We start from the raw sequence: 27,957 nt of genomic DNA, 5'->3' as shown, positions 1-27,957 counted from the left end.
CTATTTATCCATCATGTTGAATCTCTTTCCAACATAAAATTTAAAAGACATGTACCTGAAAATGAAGGTAGGAGGAGTAAATTTCAGCAGTAGCAGCAGTAACAAATTCAGTAGAATATACTGATAACACAGTAAAATCTGAACAAGAATAGGATTCGAAGAGCCCAGATGCACAGTAAAGTACTTTTAAGAAACACTTCGGATTTTAACTGAACAGTGGAATCACATAAAGTTGAACAGATTCAACAAAAAAAACAACATTTCAGATTTCAGTTTTTCTTCAGTTTCAAATTCAGTTTATTTCTGATTTTCTGCTTCTGCTGCTGTATCTGTGTGTGAGTGTGTATGTGAGTGTTCTATTTTCTGTTTCCTTCCTTTAAAATCTCAGCCCTCAAAATCTCTTAAAAATTCTTTCTTAAAAATTCTCTCTGAAAACCTTTTCAAACTCTCCTAAAATCTGTCCAGCTAAATCAGTCCAGCCCCCTGTATTTATACAGGTCTGGTCCTAGGCAATTTAAGTGCTTCTTGGACCCCTTATATCTTTTAAAAACAGAAAAATTCTATTAAAAACTGCTTTTACTACTTTAAATCCCATTAAGCTAACTTTTCCCTGATTTTCAGCAGCCCATTATCCCTTGTTCCCCATTAGTATTATTAACTAATAGCAACTAACATTACATTATAATACACTAGCATTAATACCCTGTTTTTTACTGTTTCATTCCCAGAAGTGCCCCTGAAATCCTAATGTTATTACTGAAAAAAATCAGAACCTACAGCAAAACAGATTCTAAAATCTGTACAAACTTAGTTATCTTTCTGATTTACAGCTAAAACCAATCCTATTAACCTCCTAACACAATTGTATTTGACCAACTTTTGTAAGCTTGAATTCAAACTGGACATTACAGCAATATTACACTGAATTCAGAACTAACATCATAACAGCATATTTCTGAAATTATCATAACAATTCAGACTGGACTTAACATTAAACCAAAATCAAACACACACAGGATCATTGTCAATACTGACAATGCCCTGAAACTTTAATGTTCAGACAATAACATATACAACATACATTTGAATTCACTGATTCACAGACAATCATGATTTAATTGACGAGCATTAATCAATTGACTATTTACAACATTTGTCAATAATTAATCTAAAATAATAGAAGCAGACTGTTTTAGTCAACATTTTCAGAAATGAAAAATTCGTAATATAACTAATCGACGAACTTAATCGAGTCGATTACACACATTGTAAACAATCACAACCAACAGAAACAATTCACATTCGGATTAAGTAGACAGAAATGACAGAATTGATCAAAACAAATATGAAAAATTAATAAGCTATTAATACGGACAACAATACACAAAATAAATAGAAAAATACCTCTGAACATTAATTTTATTCTGACTCGAACTCAACTTGGATTTCGGATTTTTTGTTTGAAATCAAACTGACCTTAGTTGAAGTATTTTCCACTGAAAATACTTCGACTAAGGTCGATTAAACCTCAATCTTCATCATAATCTGAACAGAATCCGGAAGTTTGGTATTTTTAGGGTTCTTAAAAACTCGATTTGGGATTTAACCATTTCTGGTCAGATTCGAGAAGAACCAAACATGACACAATGGTGAGGGTAGCCTAGGGGTCATTTGGTGTTAGTTTGAAACGGATCTGAGTTCGTCCTTGTTTGGTCCGAATCTTCAAAAGAAGATTCGAGAAGTTCCAAACTGATTCGAGCCAAACAACCAACAGATCCATACTTGGGATGACTAGGGGAAGCTATGGTGTTAACTAGATGTTGTTTGGTTTAGATCTGAACTTGGCTTGAATCTTCAAATGAAGATTCGAGAACCTTCAGGGAGATTCGAACCAAGCAGATAACATATTTGGATAGAGGAGGCTCAGGGGGTTCTGGGGTGTTACTTTGGTGACCGGCGGCGTTGATGCCGCCGGGTTTCAGGCGAAGGGGAATAGGGGCGGCTAGGGTTAGGGGTCTGTTTGAGAAGATGATGAACAGGAGAGGATGGGGGGGGGTGTTTAGTTAGGGGCCGGGGTAAGGGTTTGGGATTTATATAGGGGTGGGGTGGATCGATATCGTCCGTCCGATCAAGCAAGATGAAAGGCCAGGATTAATTCATTAAACCAAACGACGTCGTTTGATTTAAAGTTGGGGTCGGACTAAATCGGGTTAATGGATCGGATTATGGGTTGCGGGTAAGGGTGATGAGATCTTGGCCGTTGGTTGTATTTAATCCAACGGCCCTTGATGAGAGGTGACCAAACGACGTCGTTTGGTATTAGCTTGGGACTGGGTCAGACTTGGCTGTTTGGATTGGGCTGTGATGGGGGGATTAATGTTTTGGGCCTGGATTTTAATCCAGGTCCGATTTTTGTATAACTTTTTTTTTTTTATTTTATTATTTTCTAATTTCATTTTTTTTAAAAAAATCTTAATTAAAATTATAAAAACAAAATTACCCTTACAAAGATATTAATTACCTTTTTAACAACTATTAACACATAGACAACATTAATCACACAGTGGAAAAAATAGAACAAAATGCATATTTTTATGATTTTATTTAAATTAACTTAATTAAATGCATACTTAAATCCTAGATATACATGAAACATGTATTTTTATTTTTATTTTGTTTAATTATAACAAAGCAAACATTTTACGGACATAAACAAATATTTAACACCACGCAAATTCAGAAATTACACAGCAAAAGAAATTTATTTTGATTTATTTTGGAGTAATTTTTCGTAAAGCAAAAATCACGTGCTCACAGCTGCCCCTCTTTGTGCGGAAACTCGAAGAGTTTTCGTACAAAGATAAAGTGAGCGGACACGAGCGATTTTTGCCCGTTCGAATACTCCGTGGGAAGCATTTTTTGAAAGATTTGACCGAACCTCTGCTTCGAAGGTTTCCTACATATCCTTGGCTATAAAGGAATCAGGTCAATGTAGTTCGGGAATTTTTTGGTAGCTGGGACTACCATGGGACTGTGATGTTACTGCTGCTTCGTGCTGTTTTTACTGCTCGCTGACCTCCTTATTACACCTTACTTTAAAGGAAATACAAAATTAAACTAGACTATGGTACATGAATTATAAAATCTTATCTAGATCATGCCCTTGCGTTTCTTGTTGTTTTGATATCTTGGTGAATCTTGGGCATTTGGCTTATTTCGTATTTTTCTTGAAGCTCTTGTTGTTTCTTGCTGGGGATTCTATTGGACTCCTCTGCTTTATTGATTTTAAGTGTGCTCCTTTCTCATATGAGCGGGCTTTTTGATTTCAACACTTCAATTTCATTCCCTCGTTCTTCAGGTGGGTGCCTTGACTGCTTCTTTTCTTTTGTCATCCTCATTCTCCAGGTGGACGCCTGACTTCTTCTCTTCTTTGTCCTCATTCTCCAGGTGGACGCCTGACTTCTTCTCTTCTTTGTCCTCATTCTCCAGGTGGACGCCTGACTTCTTTAATTCTTTCATCCTCATTCTCCAGGTGGACGCCTGACTTTTCAATTTCTCATCCTCATTCTCCAGGTGGACGCCTGACTTCTTCTTTTTCTCATCCTCATTCTCCAGGTGGACGCCTGACTTCTTCTTTTTCTCATCCTCATTCTCCAGGTGGACGCCTGACTTCTTCTTATTCTCATCCTCATTCTCCAGGTGGACGCCTGACTTCTTCTAATTCTCATCCTCATTCTCCAGGTGGACGCCTGACTTCTTTTCTTTCTCATCCTCATTCTCCAGGTGGACGCCTGACTTCTTTTCTTTGTCCTCATTCTCCAGGTGGACGCCTGACTTCTTCTTTTCTCATACTCATTCTCCAGGTGGACGCCTGACTTCTTCTTTTCTCATCCTCATTCTCCAGGTGGACGCCTGATTTCTTCTTTTCTTTGTCCTCATTCTCCAGGTGGACGCCTGACTTCTTCTTTTCTTCATCCTTATTCTCCAGGTGGACGCCTGACTTCTTCTTTTCTTTGTCCTCATTCTCCAGGTGGACGCCTGACTTCTTCTTTTCTTCATCCTTATTCTCCAGGTGGACGCCTGACTTCTTCTAATTCTCATCCTCATTCTCCAGGTGGACGCCTGATTTCCTCTTTTCTTTGTCCTCATTCTCCAGGTGGACGCCTGACTTCTTCTTTTCTTCATCCTTATTCTCCAGGTGGACGCCTGACTTCTTCTTTTCTTTGTCCGCATTCTCCAGGTGGACGCCTGACTTCTTCTAATTCTCATCCTCATTCTCCAGGTGGACGCCTGACTTCTTTAATTCTCATCCTCATATCAGGCTTGAATTTTCTCAGCCTCTGCTTGACAGGAGGCACCATTGGATCGGTGGGCAATTTGTGGACCACTAAATCAGTGCTCAAGCCCGGCATGTCGTCATACGACCATGCAAAAACATCTTTGAATTCTATGAGTGCTTTAATTAACTCCTCTTGGATCTTTGGTTCCAGATGGACACTTATTTTAGTTTCTCGGATATTACTCGTGTCCCCTATATTGATGTCCTTGGTATCACTCAAGTTAGGTTTGATTTTTTCCTCAAAGTGAATTAACTCTTTACTAATCTCTTCAAAAACCTCATCTTCATCATATTCTGATTCATAATCACAATATGTTTCTTGAATTAATATTTCGGAACCAGATTGATTTTTAAGACTGGGCTGAAGATTCCTCATGCATGCCATATCACTAGAGCCAGCGTAAAAAGAACTGTACAGAAAAGAAGAAAAAGAAAAGAAAGCTTATTAGGAATGATAATAAAAAGGAAACTGCTTTTTATTGGATGATGAAAGATAACAAGGTTTTGCACACTTCAAACCAACTGTAAGATAAACTTTGGGATTACAACCTTGAAATAACCCAAACAAACTGAAAGAAAAATCAAAATAAACTACCAAGACTCCTTTCGAATTGGGAGAGGAGTGGCTATCCAATTATTGAGCTTTGTTTTCGGTCCAACGAATTGAACTTCTGCGTTGCTACACCCTTCTCCGCCTTCCAGCATATTTACATCACTAAACAATTTCTCGAACCTTTCAATTAATTCCTCCTCAGGATTGACCTGGGATTTAGGAATTGTTGTTATCGGGCGATTTTTAGCACCGGTCTTGACAAAAGACTTCGACAGCTGTGGTACTGGTTTTGGAAGAACCCATGCTTGGTGTTTCAACTTCCTGGCCCTTATCACGTCATTGGCGGTAGGTGTGAACCCTAAACCGAATGTTCCCCAGTTCTCGGGGAGAGATACTGGTTGTACAATTCCTTGTAAAGATAAACCCAGACCTTTGCCGGGTATAAAGCCATTCTTCAGCATTTCATAAGCTACCATGACTGATGCAGAGGATACCTTTGGATTCGCAAGGTATTTTCCTTCTGGAATTTTCTCTACCGACACTGTGTCTGACACTTGGTATACCCATGGTCCTTGGTCAATTTCTGCTCCCTCGACTGGTACAATGGTGCTGTCGTGAGCTTTTAAATTTTCTTCTCCATGCACGACTATTTCTTGATGGTCCCATTCAAACTTGACAGCCTGATGTAATGTTGACGGGACTGCTTTAGCAGCATGGATCCATGGTCGACCCAACAACAAGTTGTAAGAAACAGTCATGTCCAACACTTGGAATTCCATTGTGAATTCAACTGGCCCTATAGTTAGTTCCAACACTATGTCGCCAAATGAATCTCTGCTTCCACCGTCAAATCCTCGTACGCAGATACTATTCTTTTGGATCCTCTCCTCTTTAATTTTTAATTTGTTTAAAGTGGAGAGAGGGCATATGTTTGCACTGGACCCATTGTCGACCAATACCCGGGTTACTACGGAGTTTTCACATTTCACGGTGAGGTAAAGAGCTCTGTTGTGCTCGGTACCTTCCACAGGTAATTCATCATCAGCAAATGTAATCCTGTTTGTCTCAAAGATTCTGTTGGCTATTTTGCCCAAATGATTTACAGAGATCTTTTCAGGAACATGAGCTTCATTCAGGATTTTCATCAATGCCAGACGGTGTTCCTCTGAATGGATCAGTAATGACAACAATGAAATTTGAGCGGGGGTCTTCTTTAATTGATCCACAACAGAATAATCATGGAGCTTCATTTTTCTTAAAAACTCCTCCGCCTCTTCTTCCGTCACAGCTTTCTTCGTGGGCATTGGATTGTTTTTAGTTTTTCTCAGCTCTTCGGGAGTAAAACATCTTCCCGAACGAGTCAAGCCTTGTACCTCACACACTTCTTCCTTGATTTCTTTGCCTTTGTACATTACGGTCACCCGTTCATAGTTCCATGGGATGGTTTTGTTGTTGATGATTGGCAGCTGGATTACAGGTGCAATAATAACCCGATCTGTACGTGCTCCTTCCACGAATACAACGGGTTTGTTAGCAACCCCTGGTACTATCACTTTTGGCCTTTCTTGTTTTGCGGCAACTTTATTCGATGTCCCCTCATCGACTATCATAGACGGTTCATCACCACTTTTGTTCTGTTTAAACACCTGCTTCTCTTCCATTAGCTGCTTATCTGGCTTGGTTTCATGAGACTTGATCATCATGACAGTTTGTGACGGCTTCTTTGTCTCCCCATCAGCTTGTATGATTTCTATCATATTAGCCTCTTGATGGGCTGGCATCGGATTTCTATTGATATTCGGAGCTTCGGGGGTTTGAACCTCGATTTTATTAGTATCAATCAGCTCTTGTATTGCATTTTTCAAATGCCAACATTTCTCCGTATCATGGCCTGGTGTACCGGAGCAATATTCACAGCTAATGGTGTAATCCAGATTCTTTGGTGGAGGATTGGGTAGCTTGGATTGTATTGGTCTCAACATGTCTAACTGTCTCAGCCTGTGGAACAGACTAGTGTAAGACTCTCCCAATGGAGTGTAAGTTTTCTTTTTCTGTTCCCTTTCTCCCCTGAATGCTGGCCTAGGCCTGAAACCTGGTCCGGGATAAGCTCGGGGGTAGGTATTTGGTGTGACAGGAGCACGCCAATTGGTGTGAACAGGTGGCTGATTGTATGCTTGAGCGTGGTTAATGGCGAAATGAGGCTCTGAAGGATGATAGTAATGTTGGGATGAATCATGGTGGTAAGCTGATTGGCGAGGTCGTTGCTGATTATAGTAAAGCGGTGAACCCCTGGGTCCCGGCCAAATTCCTGAATCAACTACGGTTGCTTCCTCCCTTTTCTTTCTTCTGATTCCTCCTACCCCGCCTTGAATAGCTTGAGTAGTTGCCTTAATTGCTGAATAGCTCATAATTTTATTTGTCTTGAGGCCTTCTTCCACCATACCTCCCATCTTCACTACCTCGTTGAATGATTTTCCAACCGCTGAAACCAAGTGGGCGTAGTAAGTTGGTTCCAAGGCTTGGAGGAAGTAGTCTACCATTTCGCTCTCCTTCATAGGAGGATCCACTCTTGCTGCCTGTTCTCTCCACCGAAAACCATACTCTCTGAAACTTTCATTGTGTTTCTTCTCAAATTTGGTCAAAGATAATCGATCTGGGATGATTTCCAGATTGTATTGGAAATGGTATGCGAATGCCTGTGCGAGGTCATCCCAGGTGTACCATCTTCCATGGTCCTGGCGTGTATACCACTCCAAAGCTGATCCGCTTAGACTTTGACTGAAGTAAGCCATCAATAATTCATCCTTTCCCCCAGCTCCTCGCATCTTGCTACAGAAACCCCTTAAGTGGGCTACTGGGTCGCCGTGCCCGCTGTATAGGTCAAATTTGGGCATCTTGAAGCCAAATGGCAATTGTACATTAGGGAATAAGCATAAATCTTTGTATGCTACACTGACTTGCCCACCTAATCCTCGCATGTCTCGGAACGATTGTTCTAGACTTTTGACCTTCCTGAACATCTCTTCTTGTTCAGCACTTTTGGCTGGCTTGTCAATTTCGGTTGGGAGATCAAACCGAGGAGCAGGTGAGTTGATTTCGGAGGCTTTGAAGGTGGGCTCCGGGGGGTAATATTGGTTGTCTTGGGCCTGAAATGTAGGCTCACTAGGAGATTTGTGAAATGTAACAGGGGGAGGTGCTACGAAAACAGGAGTCATAGGTGGAGGAAGGTACGGAACTGGTTTTGGAGGTGGAGACTGTGGTGTCTGAGAGGTGGTGCCTCGGTAGTGCTGATAAATGGGGAAACTTGGGGATAATTCAGTGGTGATATTATCCTGAGTTTGGATCATTGATGGAGCAGGGTTATTTGGGTAAGATGGGGGTAACTGTCCTGTAGACCAAGCTTGGTACATTTCAGCCATTTGCTGCTTGAGCTTAAGCATTTCTTCTTTCATTTTCCCGACATCCATCTCTTCTATCTCCATACCTGTGTCAACATCTGGGATAGACATACTTTCGGGTATTGGTCCTTTTGATCTTGTGTGATAGTGATAATATGCCAGTATACTCTTTAGAGAAACTAACTGGTTGAATTCTGAAAATGGACAAACTTGTTAGTTTTGAGAGTTTAACACATATATAATCACACGTTGAGATGCAATGCTCCTAGACAAATAATCCCTTTCTATTATGCATTCGCTCGGTTGCTTGTGTCGTCCCAGCTTTTTTTTTGAAAAATTGTCATTCGCTTTTATTTACTATATATATCTTTATTGTGGTGGTCGAATTTTTAGAGATTGCCTACGTATCATGCCAAACATGAATCGGACCTTGCGTAGTTCAGACCAGAGTCAATCATGTTTATTTATTACCCAAAGATGGAATTACATTTGAAAACTTTAAGGAAATAGCTTGAAACACACATCAAAATAAAGATACAATTCATAACATCTCACAATATTCCACTTTTGTTGTCAAATATTGGGTTATCTGCTCAATGTGGTGCTTGACCCGGATGGCCTCCCAGCGTTCGATACATCCTTTCCAACTCCATTGCTAGATGACGAGCAAAAGTGGGCGCATGCTCTGTAAACGCTTCATAATCCATTCCTTGGCAGTTTACATAACTTTGAGATGTGAAGACTGCCAGGTCGTGGATTTGTGCCCTGAAACCTTGGAGACGTTGGTCTTGGTCTTGTAATTGCTGCTGGCGAGTGGTGGCTATATCTCTGACACGGTTTTCACGATCTAAAGCTGATTCTAATAGAGCTCGGAGTCTGGCCTGCTCTAATCTTGCTTGCGATCTTTCCCTGTCGAGGTCTGCTTGTTGATATTCTCTGTTGCATCTTCTTGCCTCTTCTAGTTGTGCACGAAGCTGGTCTTCTGATCGCATCCAATAGTCTTTTTCCATCTTGAATTGAGCCTTGTCTTTTTCGGATTGCCTATCTTGGCGTTCCTTGTTAGATCTGGCTTCTTCGTTTAATTGTTGGATCCTTTCTTTTGCTTTGCTCAATGCCCTTTCGTTTTCCGCAAGCATGGAATCATAATCTTGCATTTTTTCGAAGAGGTTGGCGATGGTTTTTTGATCCTTCCAGCTTCTCTTTGGCGTTTCAGAGACTCTTTTCATTTTTAGGAATCGAGCATGAAGATTTTCATTCTCACAAGCTGGACTCTTTTTCTCGCCTTTGGCTTCTTGTTCTTGCAAATCTTTCTCCAAACTGAGGCTTCTTAGATTTTCTTTTAGGTCATGGATAGTGGCTTTGTACCCTTTTTCTTTTTCTCCCCAGATTAACCGTTCTTGGATTTTATCATTGAAGTTTTGAACATGGGGTCTTTTTGTTGGCCTTTTTAGCTCAGGTTCTGGTACATCATCCACGCGAGACCGCTTTTCGAACCACCTCGCATATCCAGGATTTATCTCACCCTTGGTAGTGTCTAGGACTTGAGTATCACTTTTCAAGTATCGGCACCCATTCCACATTTGCTGAAGTGAAGCTTCGGGAATAGTGGCTTCTGGGTGTAACTCGATTACTTGCATACTCAAATCTTCCTCATCAGGAACTATTTGATATCTCCCTAGTTGCCTTAGGACTCTTAGTGGTGCATACGGCTGAATGCTTCTCAATCCCAATAGTAGTAGATAACTATTTGAGGTTGACATATGTATTACTTCTCTCATCGGGAGCCATCCCAGAGTCCATTCAATTTGATTTGCAGTTAAAGCCTTTAGATGAGATACCCATGCTTCTATCCCTTCTGGAGCTTGATAATCTTTTGTTCTTTCCTCATAGCTCTCGATGCAATTAGCTTTGTTCGACCCATACTGTATGATCTTGGGCTGTTGTTGGAGATGTTCAATCACCCACATTTGCAACAAAATTTTGCATCCTTCGAAAACTTTCGCTCCTGATTTGCATAAAGTCAAAGCCCGATAAATATCTGATAGAATGATGGGGACAAGGGTGTGATTTTCTTTAGTGGTGAGGATTTGCACAACTTTTGCGGTGCGAATATCAATTGTTCGCTCTTTATTTGGGAAGACCATGACTCCTAGAAAAGCCACCATGAAAGCAAATCGACGGTGTATCTGCCAAATGTCTTTGTTTTGCTTATTAGTAAGGCCTTTCTCATGAATTTCGAACCCATATGACTTTCCAAATCTGGAATACAAAAAATTGAAGGAACAACATCCATTGATGACATTGCTTTTCCTGATTTGACTGCTGATGTTCAGAAGACCGAAGAATCGATGTATTGAAGGAGCCTTTGTGAATATCAAGCTTTGATTTCTTAAACTTCCGTCAAAACCAACATAGCCAGCTATCTCCTCTAATGTAGGAGTAAGCTCGAAGTCAGAGAAACGAAAAACATTGTGAACAGGATCCCAGAACGTTACTAATGCCGTAATCAGATCATCCCGAGGCTCAACTTTCATAATGTCCGTAAGATTTCCCAAATGCCTGACGACCCATTTTTGACCGTCTTCGCCTAAATCATACCACCACATTTGAAGCTGACATAGAAATTCCTCCGTACTTGTGGATGAGGGGCTTTGTGTGTTGCTCATTTTGTATCTGAAATTTAATTTTAATAAAGTCAAAATTTATACTAAAAATCATTTTCGAAATTTTTTCTTTTATTTAAAATTTTTTTTTAAAACTATATTTTTTCGAAATTTTTAAAGCAACCCATTTTATTCCTTGCTTCTTACCAAGATTTTATTTAAGCTGGTCAACAAGCATGTTCGAGGCAAATGAATGCACAAGTAACAAGTAGGATGCATCATGATGGTCTTTTAATTTTTTGGTTCACCTGTCCTAGACAGACCCAACCCCTGTGTTGAGTCTCCAAGGCCAAATGCATATGATGCAAATATTCGTTCCTACTAGGGATCCGGTACATGGCTGAGTTATTCTAAGTGTAAAACCTTAGGTTGATTGTTCTAAACCTGGCTTACCCAAACGGACAGTTTGAGCCGAAGCGGGGGCAACGTACCGGGAGCACGAAAGTCTGCCCGGCCTAGTTACTTGTCCCAACTCCGTCTTATTTGGTATGACTTTAACAGAAAGGTGGGTCACGCGCACGTGTACACCATAAATTCAGAAGACTCAGAAAGAAGGGGGTTTCGTAGCAGTTGTATATATTCACAATTCAAATAATATTAAAGCGGTAAAAAAAACATTTAGCATATTAGCATATAAACAGTTGAAAATTATATAGTAAGTAAAGCCAATAAAAACAGATATTTTAAGCTCGAATTCTTTAAACCCTGAACCAATGGTTCTGGGTTATGGCAACACTCAAGTCCCCAGCAGAGTCGCCAGAGCTGGCACACCTCCTTTTCACCGCGCCCGCGAGGGTGCAAGGGAGTTTTCTCCAATTGAAGAACAGTCGAAACGGGATTTATTTAATTATTTAAGAGTCGCCACCTGGGAATTTTAAGGCGTCCCAAGTCACCAATTTTAATCCCTGAATCGAGGAGAATATGACTCTGTTTATTATTCTGCGAACCAGAAATCCTGAGTAAGGAATTCTGTTAATCCGGAAGAAGGTGTTAGGCATTTCCGAATTCCGTGGTTCTAGCACGGTCGCTTAACTGTTTTATTATTGGCTTAATTATCTTGATTTTTATTTTTTAAAAAAAAAACTTCTTATTACGTGATTTTTTCTACTGTTTTTACTTATTGTGGTTAAGAACCCTTCTTTGAATCGAATTACGCGTACGTATATTCGTGTTATAAATTTAAAAAATGCGGAATTGTGTCACGCGTACGTGTACACAATAACTTTTGATAATATTTATTGAGTAATCATTTTTCGAAATTATGTCGAATCCAGAATATTTATTTTTCTGAATAATGAACCGTACATCTCGGTTTTTTATGAAATTGATTTAACGTCTTTGAAAAAAAATCCTTTTATTAAATATTCGTTCGAAATTGCGCGTACGCATAATCCGAATTTTTTTTGCTTTTAAAAATATAATCAGGGTACGCGAACGTATCCCTAATCGCGTGATATATTTGTAATGATATTATGGAATTTCCACAAAAATATTTGTTATATCACGAGAAATCTCGTTTTAAGATACTCTTTAATTTTTTGGAAAAGAATCCACAATTTATTAAATGTTGACCATTGATTATAATTTCCGAATATAAATTATATTCATTCTAATTATTCAAATTCAAAGGACAGAATAAAAACATGATTAATACTATCTTTAAAACAAATATGTCATATATATATATATATATATATATGCCAAGGAATAAATTACATATGAAACTAAAAATGAATGATTCATAAAGGAAAGGAAATATTTTCCAAGAATTTTCATTATTCCTTGATGCAAATTCTATTTTTTAATTACCAATGATTTAAAGTGTTGCCATTTGTGTATATACAACTCAACTTATTCTCATATACTCGTTTTAATCTTAATAGATGAAATTAATCTACTTAGTTATGCCTATGATTGAGTTAGGATAGATATAGATATAATCAAACCAATTTGATTCTCAATCTATGTGAATTATTACTAACTATTAATTTTCACATTGTATAAGTTCCTAAGCCCTTTATTACTAAGAAAGAGAACAAGTCTTGTTGACTTAATAAAATGATATTGCATACAATATTGCTTACTATATTTGACATTTTTAAACATACGGATTATACTAACGCATCTTTCAACTATAAATTATGAACACAACCAATGTTATGCTAAAAGATGGCAAATTGCAGCTAATCATCATCTAGCTTTACACAACCAATAATTAACTAACAAGATAAACTAATAGCATATTTTCTTTGATAATGCTATATTATGCCATACCTTTCTAACAATACCATGAAGTGTAAATAAAAACCAACTTTCTGCCATATTTCCTATTTACACAACTCATAGATAACTAAACTAATGAAATTTGACATGGATATCATTATTACAAAGTTTATATGAATTTCGAAATAAGACAATTAACTTGTAGCCATCGAGTCGAACTTACTACTGGTTAACCAATATGAAACTAAAGCTGAAATTTTCAACTAAAGAACTCAAATGAGTAGATGACAGTATTACAATTCAAACTCTATTTATCCATCATGTTGAATCTCTTTCCAACATAAAATTTAAAAGACATGTACCTGAAAATGAAGGTAGGAGGAGTAAATTTCAGCAGTAGCAGCAGTAACAAATTCAGTAGAATATACTGATAACACAGTAAAATCTGAACAAGAATAGGATTCGAAGAGCCCAGATGCACAGTAAAGTACTTTTAAGAAACACTTCGGATTTTAACTGAACAGTGGAATCACATAAAGTTGAACAGATTCAACAAAAAAACAACATTTCAGATTTCAGTTTTTCTTCAGTTTCAAATTCAGTTTATTTCTGATTTTCTGCTTCTGCTGCTGTATCTGTGTGTGAGTGTGTATGTGAGTGTTCTATTTTCTGTTTCCTTCCTTTAAAATCTCAGCCCTCAAAATCTCTTAAAAATTCTTTCTTAAAAATTCTCTCTGAAAACCCTTTCAAACTCTCCTAAAATTTGTCCAGCTAAATCAGTCCAGCTCCCTGTATTTATACAGGTCTGGTCCTAGGCAATTTAAGTGCTTCTTGGACCCCTTATATCTTTTAAAAATAGAAAAATTCTATTAAAAACTGCTTTTACTACTTTAAATCCCATTAAGCTAACTTTTCCCTGATTTTCAGCAGCCCATTATCCCTTGTTCCCCATTAGTATTATTAACTAATAGCAACTAACATTACATTATAATACACTAGCATTAATACCCTGTTTTTTACTGTTTCATTCCCAGAAGTGCCCCTGAAATCCTAATGTTATTACTGAAAAAAATCAGAACCTACAGCAAAACAGATTCTAAAATCTGTACAAACTTAGTTATCTTTCTGATTTACAGCTAAAACCAATCCTATTAACCTCCTAACACAATTGTATTTGACCAACTTTTGTAAGCTTGAATTCAAACTGGACATTACAGCAATATTACACTGAATTCAGAACTAACATCATAACAGCATATTTCTGAAATTATCATAACAATTCAGACTGGACTTAACATTAAACCAAAATCAAACACACACAGGATCATTGTCAATACTGACAATGCCCTGAAACTTTAATGTTCAGACAATAACATATACAACATACATTTGAATTCACTGATTCACAGACAATCATGATTTAATTGACGAGCATTAATCAATTGACTATTTACAACATTTGTCAATAATTAATCTAAAATAATAGAAGCAGACTGTTTTAGTCAACATTTTCAGAAATGAAAAATTCGTAATATAACTAATCGACGAACTTAATCGAGTCGATTACACACATTGTAAACAATCACAACCAACAGAAACAATTCACATTCGGATTAAGTAGACAGAAATGACAGAATTGATCAAAACAAATATGAAAAATTAACAAGCTATTAATACGGACAACAATACACAAAATAAATAGAAAAATACCTCTGAACATTAATTTTATTCTGACTCGAACTCAACTTGGATTTCGGATTTTTTGTTTGAAATCAAACTGACCTTAGTCGAAGTATTTTCCACTGAAAATACTTCGACTAAGGTCGATTAAACCTCAATCTTCATCATAATCTGAACAGAATCCGGAAGTTTGGTATTTTTAGGGTTCTTAAAAACTCGATTTGGGATTTAACCATTTCTGGTCAGATTCGAGAAGAACCAAACATGACACAATGGTGAGGGTAGCCTAGGGGTCATTTGGTGTTAGTTTGAAACGGATCTGAGTTCGTCCTTGTTTGGTCCGAATCTTCAAAAGAAGATTCGAGAAGTTCCAAACTGATTCGAGCCAAACAACCAACAGATCCATACTTGGGATGACTAGGGGAAGCTATGGTGTTAACTAGATGTTGTTTGGTTTAGATCTGAACTTGGCTTGAATCTTCAAATGAAGATTCGAGAACCTTCAGGGAGATTCGAACCAAGCAGATAACATATTTGAATAGAGGAGGCTCAGGGGGTTCTGGGGTGTTACTTTGGTGACCGGCGGCGTTGATGCCGCCGGGTTTCAGGCGAAGGGGAATAGGGGCGGCTAGGGTTAGAGGTCTGTTTGAGAAGATGATGAACAGGAGAGGATGGGGGGGTGTTTAGTTAGGGGCCGGGGTAAGGGTTTGGGATTTATATAGGGGTGGGGTGGATCGATATCGTCCGTCCGATCAAGCAAGATGAAAGGCCAGGATTAATTCATTAAACCAAACGACGTCGTTTGATTTAAAGTTGGGGTCGGACTGAATCGGGTTAATGGATCGGATTATGGGTTGCGGGTAAGGGTGATGAGATCTTGGCCGTTGGTTGTATTTAATCCAACGGCCCTTGATGAGAGGTGACCAAACGACGTCGTTTGGTATTAGCTTGGGACTGGGTCAGACTTGGCTGTTTGGATTGGGCTGTGATGGGGGGATTAATGTTTTGGGCCTGGATTTTAATCCAGGTCCGATTTTTGTATAACTTTTTATTTTATTTTATTTTATTATTTTCTAATTTCATTTTTTAAAAAAAAATCTTAATTAAAATTATAAAAACAAAATTACTATTACAAAGATATTAATTACCTTTTTAACAACTATTAACATATAGACAACATTAATCACACAGTGGAAAGAAAAATAGAACAAAATGCATATTTTTATGATTTTATTTAAATTAACTTAATTAAATGCATACTTAAATCCTAGATATACATGAAACATGTATTTTTATTTTAATTTTATTTAATTATAACAAAGCAAACATTTTACGGACATAAAAAAATATTTAACACCACGCAAATTCAGAAATTACACAGCAAAAGAAATTTATTTTGATTTATTTTGGAGTAATTTTTCGTAAAGCAAAAATCACGTGCTCACAAGGTCGTGTTTCCAGCTGAGCGTGTAAAGATGATTGAGAAAAGAGCCAGAGATGAAAGAGGAGACCTTCTGAGAGCGCGCAAAAAGGCTAGAATTCATGGGAGAAAGAAGAAGAGAAAGCGCCCAACCTGAGCAGAGTAGCAGAGTCGTGCCACGACTATAAATAAGGCGCTTGTTGGGAGGCAACCCAACCTGTGTATCTTTTATCTATTGATTATTTCTTTTTACTGTGTTTTGTGTTGTTTTTTTTATTTTTGCAGAGTAAGGGAAGTCTGAGTACCCAAAGTTAAAGTTGAGGAGCATGTTTGATCTTAAGTGTGGGGTCGTCCCAGCCCTTAATATTGAGTATCAAGTCCGAGTTAGGTCTGAGAGGGTCTTAGGGAGTATTTCTCACCCTTGTTTTTATATTTCTCTATGATCATGCATCGAGGACTATGCATAATATAAGTGTGGGGTGGGGAAACTACTTTCTGGAGTATAACTGTCTTTCTTTTATAACTCGTAGTAGACATAGTCTAGGTTCAAAAAAAAAAAGTTGAAAAAGCTCGGACTGTTCCCGACGATGGATCTTTTGGACAATTTTCTTGAGGGATTAAAGTCCGATTTAAAAATCCCAATTTTTTTTTTATGTTTCATTTAATTTTCTTAGAATAGCTAGGTGGTATTCCTTGGTTTTTCTTTGGGCACCGGTTCTTTTCCAAGGATGTAGCTCGAACCGGGCATTTTTAAATTTTTTTAGGAGTAGTTTAGGAAGAAGCTGAGTCATTCTGAGATACTCACTGGCATGGTTGATGTTGGAACATTAGGCTATGACATACATTCTGTTTTCCCGTATATTTGGTTTGAATTGTAAAGCCTAAGTAAAGTAAATAGCCTATTTTGTGACGCCTTTTCTCAGTTGTCTGACTTGTATGCCACATAGTGCAATGTTGCTTAAATTTCTCATTTAATTGTGCTTGCTTGACTTGAGAGTTGAACAGAACCGTCTTGATTGAGTCATGTGCAACGTGTGTGTGAGGATTTGTGATTTTCTGTGCTATCCTATGTAGTCTAGAACTTACCCCGTGTGTTAATTGAAGCGAAATGGTGAGTTGTTCTAATCTAGGAGATGACATAGGCATTTTCTTGCTTGATCATGGATGTGCTTGTCACATAATAATAGAATTTTCCGTTGCTAGCCTCTTTGAGCCTATAGACCTTTCTTTTGGTACCCAAATTACAAGCCATCCCTTATTTTGTTCTTAATTTGATATTGATTGAACATTTACCTCCTAAGGCACTTAGTCGATAAAAGAAGCAAGGTGAGATATTGGGGAGTAGCTTTCGAGTGGAACATGGAAGGGCTCGTTGGTGCACTAAAGTTGAAATCAAAAGTCACTAGCCGGTGAACTTTAAGGTATGGAGTGTGTGAAGAAAAAAAAGAGAGAAAAAAGAGAAGAAAAATGATAGTGTGAATGTATGTAGAAAATAAAACACCTCCAATTCTTATTGAGTTGTGCTATTGACAAAATAGAGAAGTGCTTAAGTGAAAAGAGGCCTATGTTGTATATGGCAAGTGATTTGGTTGAGAAGAATATGTGCTTGAAGTGTAAATGTAGTGTATTAAAGTGCTTAGGAGGGTGAATCACTATTTCTAAATATATCCTACCCGTCCCCTAGCCTACATTACAACCTAAAAGTCCTAATTGATCCTAGATTTGGCTAGCTTAAATTAGTGGAAATATACACTACGGGCAAGCTTATGGAGCGACCACGGGATGCATATGAATTCTTTATGAGACTGAGCGAATTTTGTTCAATTGTGTGATGTCCTTAAATTATGTTCAAAAGCATATTTGAATGTGTGGACCAATTTATATTCACTTTCGGTTTGTTGGTGAGGGCACATGATCTCATGAATGATTGGTAATGTTGTAAACTTTCTTGTTGGGTAAGTGCATGAGTTGAGAGTGCTTAGTGGTTGCAAGTCGACTTTTAAGGTTGGGTAGTGACAAATAGGTTGTTGTAATTGATTGAATTGAAATGTTATACTTGGGCATGCTTAAACGAGAAGAATGTGAAATTTTGTGTGGTCATGCTTGTGTGCCGGTATTGATCATAGTCAAGGGTATAGTGTGTAGTTAAAGGTTAAAGTGCTCCTCAATAATTGATACTTGTACGTAGTTGGGGGTTTATTAGATAGTCCTATTGCTCGAGGACGAGCAAGAGCCTAAGTGTGGGGTGTTGATGTTTAGCTTAAAGTATATATATTTTTATGTATATCGCCTCATATCTTACTCTTGTTTCGTGAATTTGGAATGTTAAATGCTATGAATTATATTGATTTGAAGTGTTTTTACTTGTAGGAATGATTCGGGAGCAATTTGGGGCAAAACGTGAAAGATTTGAAGCTAAAACGAACAAAATATGGAAAGGAAGCAGTTGGGAGCCACAGGCAGCGCCTGGCGCCACCTGTGGCGCTGAAAACAGTAGGCTCAAAAATCGGGGCGACTGGCGCCGGGCTGGGCACCGGTGACGCGAATCGTGTCCTATTTTGCCCGGGACAAGTTTATTTCGGCCCTAAACCTACCCAACTGATATAAAAGCAAGACTTATGGAATAGAGATACACACAGGATCGTGAGAAAGCGAAAAATTCTTAGTTTTCTTCCTCTTTTTCTAGTATTTCCAATTGATTCAACACTTATGGAATTGTTTGATTACATCATGAGTGGCTAAACACCCATTGTTCTAGGGTTGTGATTTAGCCATGAATATTGTTGTTTGACATTAACTTAACCTTGATTATAATTCACCAATATATGGTTGTTTCTTCAATTCTACGTTTAATTGCTTAATTGTCTGGCCAGCAGTTAGGTTCTATTTACTATCTATGCTATGCTTGGGAAAGCCGTGTTTAGATTAGAGAAGAATTGAAGAGAGCATGATCTTAACCCTTAGGGGGAGCGTATTTGTGGTTAGGATAGGAATATACCTAGTCACCATGCTTAATTAAATATCATGATCTTAATGCGTTCATAATAGATTGATTTCATTGGAATATAGGCGTTAATCTATTGAGAATAGGTGAGTAGTACTTCGGGAGAAGGCTATGAGAGCATTTATCGATTAATTAGCAACCATGAGTGAATTATATGAAAGGGAGAGCTAATTAGAACACAATACGATTGGTGAATCGATCACAACTCTGGAATATTTGTCTCTACTGAATACACAACAATCAACTCGTTACTTGATAACTTAGTTATTATTAAGAATTGTTGTATAATATAATCATATTATTGGACTTTGATTTTAGCTGGATTAAATAACAATTTTAGTGATTTAGTGAGTAGTTTACACAAGTCTCTGTGGGTTCGGCACTCAACTTATCATTATTACTTGTCGACCACGTATACTTGCGTGTGCATTTGGGAGTAACAAGTTTTTGGCGCCGTTGCCGGGGACTTGAATATTAAGTACTTGCTAGTTTTTGCTTTAATTGTTTATTTAGTCTAGTCTAAAGTTACTTGATTGTTGCTCAGATCTCAGGAACTTTGATTGAATGCGTAAGGTCAGAACCCAGGACCGACTTCAAGGCTTTGATCCTGAACCTGAGAGAACATTTCACAGGAGGTTGAGGGAAGCAAGGGACACGAATAATATTCAGGCACTTGTTCAATTTCCTGTGGACATGGCAGAGGAGCAACCTATGGCTGTTCAGGAGGTGGCGATGCCCAGCATTGCTAATGTCACCTCCAGTATAGTGAAGCCCAGGATCACTGGGCACTTTGAGCAGAAACAGAGCATGATCCAATTACTTCATGCAAACGGGAAATTCATGGGTCTTCCACACGAGGATCCACAACAGCATATTCTGAACTTCTTAGAGATTAGTGATACTTATATCACTAACGGGGTCACTCCAGATTACGTGAGGCTCACACTTTTTCCATTCTCTCTGTTGGGCGAGGCTAAGCGATGGCTAAAGGCAAAACCAGCTAACTCCATCACATCATGGAATGATTTGGCAAGAAAATTTCTAGCAAGGTTCTTTCCTTCAACCAAAACTGCAAAGATCAGAAGTGAGATAGTGGCGTTCAAACAGAAAGCGGGAGAATATTTATACTCAGCTTAGGAAAGGTTCAAGGGGCTACTTAGAGACTGTCCTCATCACAATCAGACGAATAAAGTGTTAGCTCACACTTTCATAGAAGGGCTACATGCTGAAACAAAGATCGTGGTAGATGCTGCACCTGGGGGTCAAGTGTTGGAGAAAAGCTTTGACGAGATATATGCATTATTGAAAAAATTCTCCAAGAGCAATCCGGATTGGCAAGGAGAGATAGGCAGACACACAGTGCAAAAGTTTGCAGGGGTTTTTAAGTTAGATGTCGTCTCAGCATTATCAGCGCAGATTTCTACACTGACCAATCAAGTCAACCAGATGAACTTGAGTATCAACAAGCAACAAGCCCAACAAGTACAACAAGTTCAAATATTTTATGAAGTATGTGGAGAGGGTCACATGAGCAATCTATGCCCAGCAAATCCAGAGTCTGTATATTTTATGGGTAATGCAAATCGAGGTCAAACAAATCAGTATGGGGACACTTACAATCCCAACTGGAGGAACCACCCAAACTTCTCTTGGGGTGGAAACCAGGGCACTCAGAATCAATACAGGCCTCAAGCACCTCAACAACAATATAGACCACCTTAGGTTGAACAACAAGTGAGTCCTACAAGTCACCTTGAAGATATGTTGAAAAAAGTGATGGCTAAACAGCAAGCCCTCGCCACAACAGTGAGAAATTTGGAGCGTCAAATGGGACAGCTTGCCAGTGCTCAAAACACTAGACCAGCTGGAGCTCTTCCAAGTGATACTGAGCCCAATCTTAAAGCTCAAGTCAATGCGGTTACCTTGAGAAATGGAAGAGCACTAGAAGAAGTTCCAAAGAAAAAGAAGAATACAGATCATCCTGAAGGAGAATTAGCTCCCAAGCCAGTTGAGGGGAATGAGAAATATGATAAAGGACCCAAGCCAGTAATTGAGACTAGGCAATCGCCTCCGTTTCCACAAAGACTACAGAAGCAAAAAGATGATGCCAAGTACAAGAAATGCCTAGATATTTTGAGCCAAGTGAGCGTGAATCTGCCTTTGGTGGAAATTTTGCAGGAAGTGCCTAAGTATGCAAGGTATCTCAGAGATATTGCGGCAAACAAACGAAGACATGCAGAGTTTGAAACAGTTGCACTTACTGAAGAGTGTAGTGCCAGAGTTCAGAGTAAACTTCCTCCTAAGTTGAAAGATCCTGGGAGCTTCACAATTCCTTTGTCTCTTGGAAAACAAGAGGTTGGTAGAACCTTGTGTGATTTAGGGGCCAGTATAAATTTGATGCCATCCTCTTTGTTCAAGCAACTCGGATTGGGGATGCTTAGACCTACTACAATCACTTTACAGCTAGCAGATAGGTCACTAGTCATGCCCGAAGGAATTATTGAGGATGTGTTAGTTCGAGTGGGAAAGTTTATTATTCCTGCTGATTTTATTGTTCTTGATTACGAGGCAGATGAGGAAGTGCCCATTATTTTGGGGCGACCATTCTTAGCTACTGGTGGAGCAATTATTGATGTGAGAGCAGGGAAGTTAAAAATGAGAGTTGACGATGAGGAGGTCACTTTTAATATGTACAAGGCACTTAAGCTTCCTAAGCATTATGAGGACTTGTGCATGATTACTGTGGTAGAATCAAAGGGGATAAAGCAGAGTCCTTATGTGAATTATAGTGATCTAGATGGGACAACTGAGTTAAAGGAGGTCGTGTTTCCAGCTGAGCGTGTAAAGATGATTGAGAAAAGAGCCAGAGATGAAAGAGGAGACATTATGAGAGCGCGCAAAAAGGCTAGAATTCATGGGAGAAAGAAGAAGAGAAAGTGCCCAACCTGAGCAGAGTAGCAGAGTCGTGCCACGACTATAAATAAGGCGCTTGTTGGGAGGCAACCCAACTTGTGTATCTTTTATCTATTGATTATTTCTTTTTACTGTGTTTTGTGTTGTTTTTTTTTATTTTTGCATAGTAGGGGAAGTCTGAGTACCCAAAGTTGAAGTTTAGGAGCATGTTTGATCTTAAGTGTGCAGTCGTCCCAGCCCTTAATATTGAGGATCATGTCCGAGTTAGGTCTGAGAGGGTCTCAGGGAGTATTTCTCACCCTTGTTTTAATATTTCTCTATGATCATGCATCGAGGACTATGCATAATATAAGTGTGGGGTGGGGAAACTACTTTCTGGAGTATTACTGTCTTTCTTTTAAAACTCGTAGTAGACATAGTCTAGGTTCAAAAAAAAAGTTGAAAAAGCTCGGACTGTTCCCGACGATGGATCTTTTGGACAATTTTCTTGAGGAATTAAAGTCCGATTTAAAAACACCAAATTTTTTTTTATGTGTCATTTAATTTTCTTAGAATAGCTAGGTGGTATTCCTTGGTTTTTCTTTGGGCACCGGTTCTTTTCCAAAGATGTAGCTCGAACCGGGCATTTTTAATTTTTTTTAGGAGTAGTTTAGGAAGAAGCTGAGTCGTTCTGAGATACTCACTGGCATGGTTGATGTTGGCACATTAGGCTATGATATACATTCTGTTTTCCCGTATATTTGGTTTGAATTGTAAAGCCTAAGTAAAGTAAATAGCCTATTTTGTGACGCCTTTTCTCAGTTGTCTGACTTGTATGCCACATAGTGCAATGTTGCTTAAATTTCTCATTTAATTGTGCTTGCTAGACTTGAGAGTTGAACAGAACCATCTTGATTGAGTCATGTACAACGTGTGTGTGACGATTTGTGATTTTTTGTGCTATCCTGTGTAGTCTAGAACTTGCCCTGTGTGTTAATTGAAGTGAAATGGTGAGTTGTTCTAATATAGGAGATGACGTAGGCATTTTCTTGCTTAATCATGGATGTGCTTGTCACATAATAATAGAATTTTCCGTTGCTAGCCTCTTTGAGCCTATAGACCTTTCTTTTGGTACCCACATTACAAGTCATCCCTTATTTTGTTCTTAATTTGATATTGATTGAACCTTTACCTCCTAAGGCACTTAGTCGCTAAAAGATGCAAGGTGAGATATTAGGGAGTAGCTTTCGAGTGGAAACATGGAAGGTCTCGTTGGTGCACTAAAGTTGAAATCAAAAGTCACTAGCCGATGAAATTTAATGTATGGAGTGTGTGAAGAAAAAAAAGAGAGAGAAAAGAGAAGAAAAATGATAGTGTGAATGTATGTAGAAAATAAAACACCTCCAATTCTTATTGAGTTGTGCTAGTGACAAAATAGAGAAGTGCTTAAGTGAAAAGAGGGCTATGTTGTATATGGCAAGTGATTTGGTTGAGAAGAATATGTGCTTGAAGTGTAAATGTAGTGTATTAAAGTGCTTAGGAGGGTGAATCACTATTTCTAAATATATCCTACCCGTCTCCTAGCCTACATTACAACCTAAAAGTCCTAATTGATCCTAGATTTGGCTAGCTTAAATTAGTGAAAATATACACTACGGGCAAGCTTATGGAATGACCACGGGATGCATATGAATTCTTTGTGAGAGTGAGCGAATTTTGTTCAATTATGTGATGTCCTTAAATTATGTTCAAAAGCATATTTGAATATGTGGACCAATTTATATTCACTTTCGGTTTGTTGGTGAGGGCACATGATCTCATGAATGATTGGTAATGTTGTAAACTTTCTTGTTGGGTAAATGCATGAGTTGAGGGTGCTTAGTGGTTTCAAGTCGGCTTTTAAGGTTGGGTGGTGACAAATAGGTTGTTGGAATTAATTGAATTGAAATGTTATACTTGGGCATGATTAAACGGGAAGAATGTGAAATTTTATGTGGTCATGCTTGTGTGCCGATATTGATCATAGTCAAGGGTATAGTGTGTAGTTAAAGGTTAAAGTGCTCCTCTATAATTGATACTTGTACGTAGTTGGGGGTTTATTAGATAGTCCTATTGCTCGAGGACGAGCAAGAGCCTAAGTGTGGGGTGTTGATGTTTAGCTTAAAGTATATATATTTTTATGTATATCGCATCATATCTTACTCTTGTTTCGTGAATTTGGGATGTTAAATGCTATGAATTATATTGATTTGAAGTGTTTTTACTTGTAGGAATGATTCGGGAGCAATTTGGGGCAAAACGTGAAAGATTTGAAGCTAAAACGAACAAAATCGGGAAAGGAAGCAGTTGGGCGCCACAGGCAGCGCCTGGCGCCACCTGTGGCACTGAAAACAGTAGGCTCAAAAATTGGGGCGCTATGGAGGGCGCCTGGCGCTGGGCTGGGCGCCGGTGACGCGAATCGTGTCCTATTTTGCCCGGGACAAGTTTATTTCGGCCCTAGACCTACCAAACTGATATAAAAGCAAGACTAAACCTATTTTTGAGGGGAGAGACGCCACTTTGGAGTAGAGATACACACGGGATCGTGAGGAAGCGAAGAATTCTCAGTTTTCTTCCTCTTTTTCTAGTATTTCCAATTGATTCAACATTTATGCAATTGTTTGATTACATCATGAGTGGCTAAACACCCATTGTTCTGGGATTGTGATTTAGCCATGAATATTGTTGTTTGACATTAACTTAACCTTGATTATAATTCACCAATATATGGTTGTTTCTTCAATTCTGCGTTTAATTGCTTAATTGTCTGGCCAGCAGTTAGGTTCTATTTACTATCTATGCTATGCTTGGGAAAGCCGTGTTTAGATTAGAGAAGAATTGAAGAGAGCACGATCTTAACCCTTAGGGGGAACGGATTTGTGGTTAGGATAGGAATATACCCAGTCACCGTGCTTAATTAAATATCATGATCTTAATGCGTTCTTAATAGATTGATTTCATAGGAATATAAGCGTTAATCTATTGAGAATAAGTGAGTAGTACTTCGGGAGAAGGCTATGAGAGCATTTATCGATTAATTAGCAACCATGAGTGAATTATATGAAAGGGAGAGTTAATTAGAACACAATACGATTGGTGAATCGATCACAACTCTGGAATATTTGTCTCTACTGAATACACAACAATCAACTCGTTACTTGATAACTTAGTTATTATTTAGAATTGTAGTATAATATAATCATATTATTGGACTTTGATTTTAGCTGGATTGAATAACAATTTTAGTGATTTAGTGAGTAGTTTACACAAGTCTCTGTGGGTTCGACACTCAACTTATCATTATATTACTTGTCGACCACGTATACTTGCGTGTGCGTTTGGGAGCAACAATATTTTTTTGGGGTTGATTTTTGACATGTAGAGGTTGATTTAGGCAATATTAGTCAAGATTGACTCCTTTCATTTGCTTTTATTTCTTCATTTTAAGCTGGAAATTGCAAGAAGAGGCTTGCTTTCACAAGAAAAATTGAGGTTTCATTGATAAGCAGAGTTCTTTTATGTCTAATGACTTCAGAATTTGTTGAAAAGGTGGTGAGGTATTCTATTCTTGACAAGATTAGCATTTTTTGTTGTTTTTTTTTATCTTGTTTGTTCAATTTTATTATTACCGTTATGTCTTTTGCTTTTGTTATCTTTACTATTTTTGCTTTCAATACTTTTCTTTTCTTTAGTATTTTCATCTATCTTGTATTTTGGAAAGGCTTTTCTTGAGCCAATAGACTCTCTACTTTGTATAAAGAGTAAGGTCTACATACACTTTACTATCTCTAGACCCCATTTGTAGGATCATACTGGAGAGGTTGTTGTTGTTTGTTTTAAACTTGTTATAGATACAATTTTGATGGTTCCTGAAGGTCTACTCTGTTGAGAACCATTTAGTTGAATGTTTGATGTCAAGGGCTAATTAATACACATAATTGTGCTTCACATTCTTTGATGCAAATTCTTAAACTTAGTAGTAGTTTGTACTTTGTACACGTAATTAGAATAAGCTAAAGCCAGGCAGTTTGTTAGTTTTTGTTGTTTATGGCAGCAAAATGATTATCCAGCTTGTTTAGACAAGATTATCAAAATTGAAAGTTAGTAAAATTTAAGATGACTTACAAATTGAATTGTGACAATAGACCCAAACTTATTTACAAACTAACTTGTGATAATAAACCACACCACTTGCTCAAAATTCTGCCATACTGGTCAATCTAGAGGTGAAATTGATGAATGTAATGAAAAAAGAGATTTTTTCATTCCTATAAATTATATGAAACCTTATTACGAAAAATGTTCATGTATTAGTATTTATCCGACCTAAATACATTTTAGTTATAAAATATATAGAATTCACCTTAAAAGATTCTTAATCCATTATTTGTGTCTTCAATCAAGGGATTTAGTTACACTTTTTTCTTTTTTTTCTTTCCTCTCTCCCCTCTTCTCTCCAGATTCTCTCTTTCTTCCCATAGCTCGAGTAAACGGAGTGCTTCGAATAGTAACGAATTTCCCAACTAAATCTGCTAGTTAGTCGTGAAACCCGATTCTTCTCACTTTTAATAACTGTAAAACATTCCCTTCAGCATTCTAAATTCCTTATATTGTTATTATTTTTACTTTTAAAACTTGAACATCAGCTAGATGACCTAATTGTCAATGTCCACAAGAACTTACGAGGTGATACTGCTGCCTCAAATTTTCAGTCCGCAAATTGTGTATTTCATTGTTCAGAAATAGATATACAAAATGAGTTAGCAGTAAAGTGTTGGGCTAATAAGATCATTAATAAGCAGAATTATAACTCTTTAAACTTAAAATCCAGAGCATAATGTAAAATCCAAATTTGAAAAGACAAGTAACCGAAACAGAAGTTCCCATGTAACAAGTCCCTCCTTGCATTGGCAAGTCACGGCTCACATACACGTCATTTAGACCACTTAAATATAAATTGTATATAATATGTCTTTTGTATACTTTGTATTTGATTTATACATAATAAAAATAAATTTCATACAACTAATTATATATTATACAACTTATCTACAACTCAGCTATAACTTATCTACAATTTTCTTACATTATTTCTACTCAGTTATATACAACTACAATATCATACAACTTAAATATAATTTTTATACAATATTGTTCAACTTTCATACAATAATTAAATAAAAAAATATATATAAACAACATAATACAATTTTACTACAATTTCGTAATTATAATATATATCATGTCTTCTTCTTCTTATTCGAGTTTCAATTTGAAATTCAGCCAAAATCAAGTCTAATCTTCACCAAAACACCCTCAAAATTGAGATATAAACTCCAAACCATATTCCTAATTGTTTGCAACAACACCCAATCCAAACAAATAATGGTTTTACAAAACCCAAATTCGAATTCAAAGCTTCAAAGCTTTTTAATGACTGTCAATAGTGGAATTGTTGCTCTATTTTCCTTTGCTTTACATTACTGAAATTAGGGACTGAGAGATAGAGAGAGACGTAGAGAGAATCCCAATTCTTTGCAACAACACCCAATTCAAACAAATAATGTTATTTGAAAACTCAAATTCTAATTCAAAGCTTCAAAGCTTTTTAATGGTTGTCAATGGTGGAATTGAGAGGGGAGGGGGGGGGACGAGTGGATTTGTACGTTACAGTGATTGTAGGAATTGATTAATTATCCTTAAATCCTAAAAATATACATAATTGGTAATTTTGTATATAGGAGGT

At 37.7% G+C, this 27,957-nt stretch overlaps 1 protein-coding gene and 1 non-coding gene across 2 annotated transcripts; one reads left to right on the top strand and one right to left on the bottom strand.

The window, feature by feature from the left end:
- Window positions 1-20,354: 20,354 nt before the first annotated feature.
- LOC138869853 (small nucleolar RNA R71) lies at window positions 20,355-20,459 on the bottom strand. Its single transcript, XR_011400103.1, has one exon. It is a non-coding gene; the product is annotated as a small nucleolar RNA R71 (small nucleolar RNA).
- A 597-nt stretch (window positions 20,460-21,056) lies between these two features.
- LOC138868314 (uncharacterized) lies at window positions 21,057-22,229 on the top strand. The gene has a single exon (XM_070145859.1). It carries the CDS (start codon window positions 21,057-21,059, stop codon window positions 22,227-22,229), a length of 1,173 nt encoding a protein of 390 aa, XP_070001960.1.
- Window positions 22,230-27,957: the final 5,728 nt, after the last annotated feature.

Source organism: Nicotiana sylvestris, chromosome 5, assembly GCF_000393655.2.
Source record: "Nicotiana sylvestris chromosome 5, ASM39365v2, whole genome shotgun sequence".
Lineage (NCBI taxonomy): Eukaryota > Viridiplantae > Streptophyta > Magnoliopsida > Solanales > Solanaceae > Nicotiana > Nicotiana sylvestris.
This window is presented reverse-complemented; position numbering and strand designations above follow the sequence as displayed.

Excerpts from the sequence above, each read along its gene's own strand:
- LOC138868314 (XM_070145859.1), top strand. The coding sequence starts at position 21,057 with ATGGCTAAACAGCAAGCCCTCGCCACAACAGTGAGAAATTTGGAGCGT.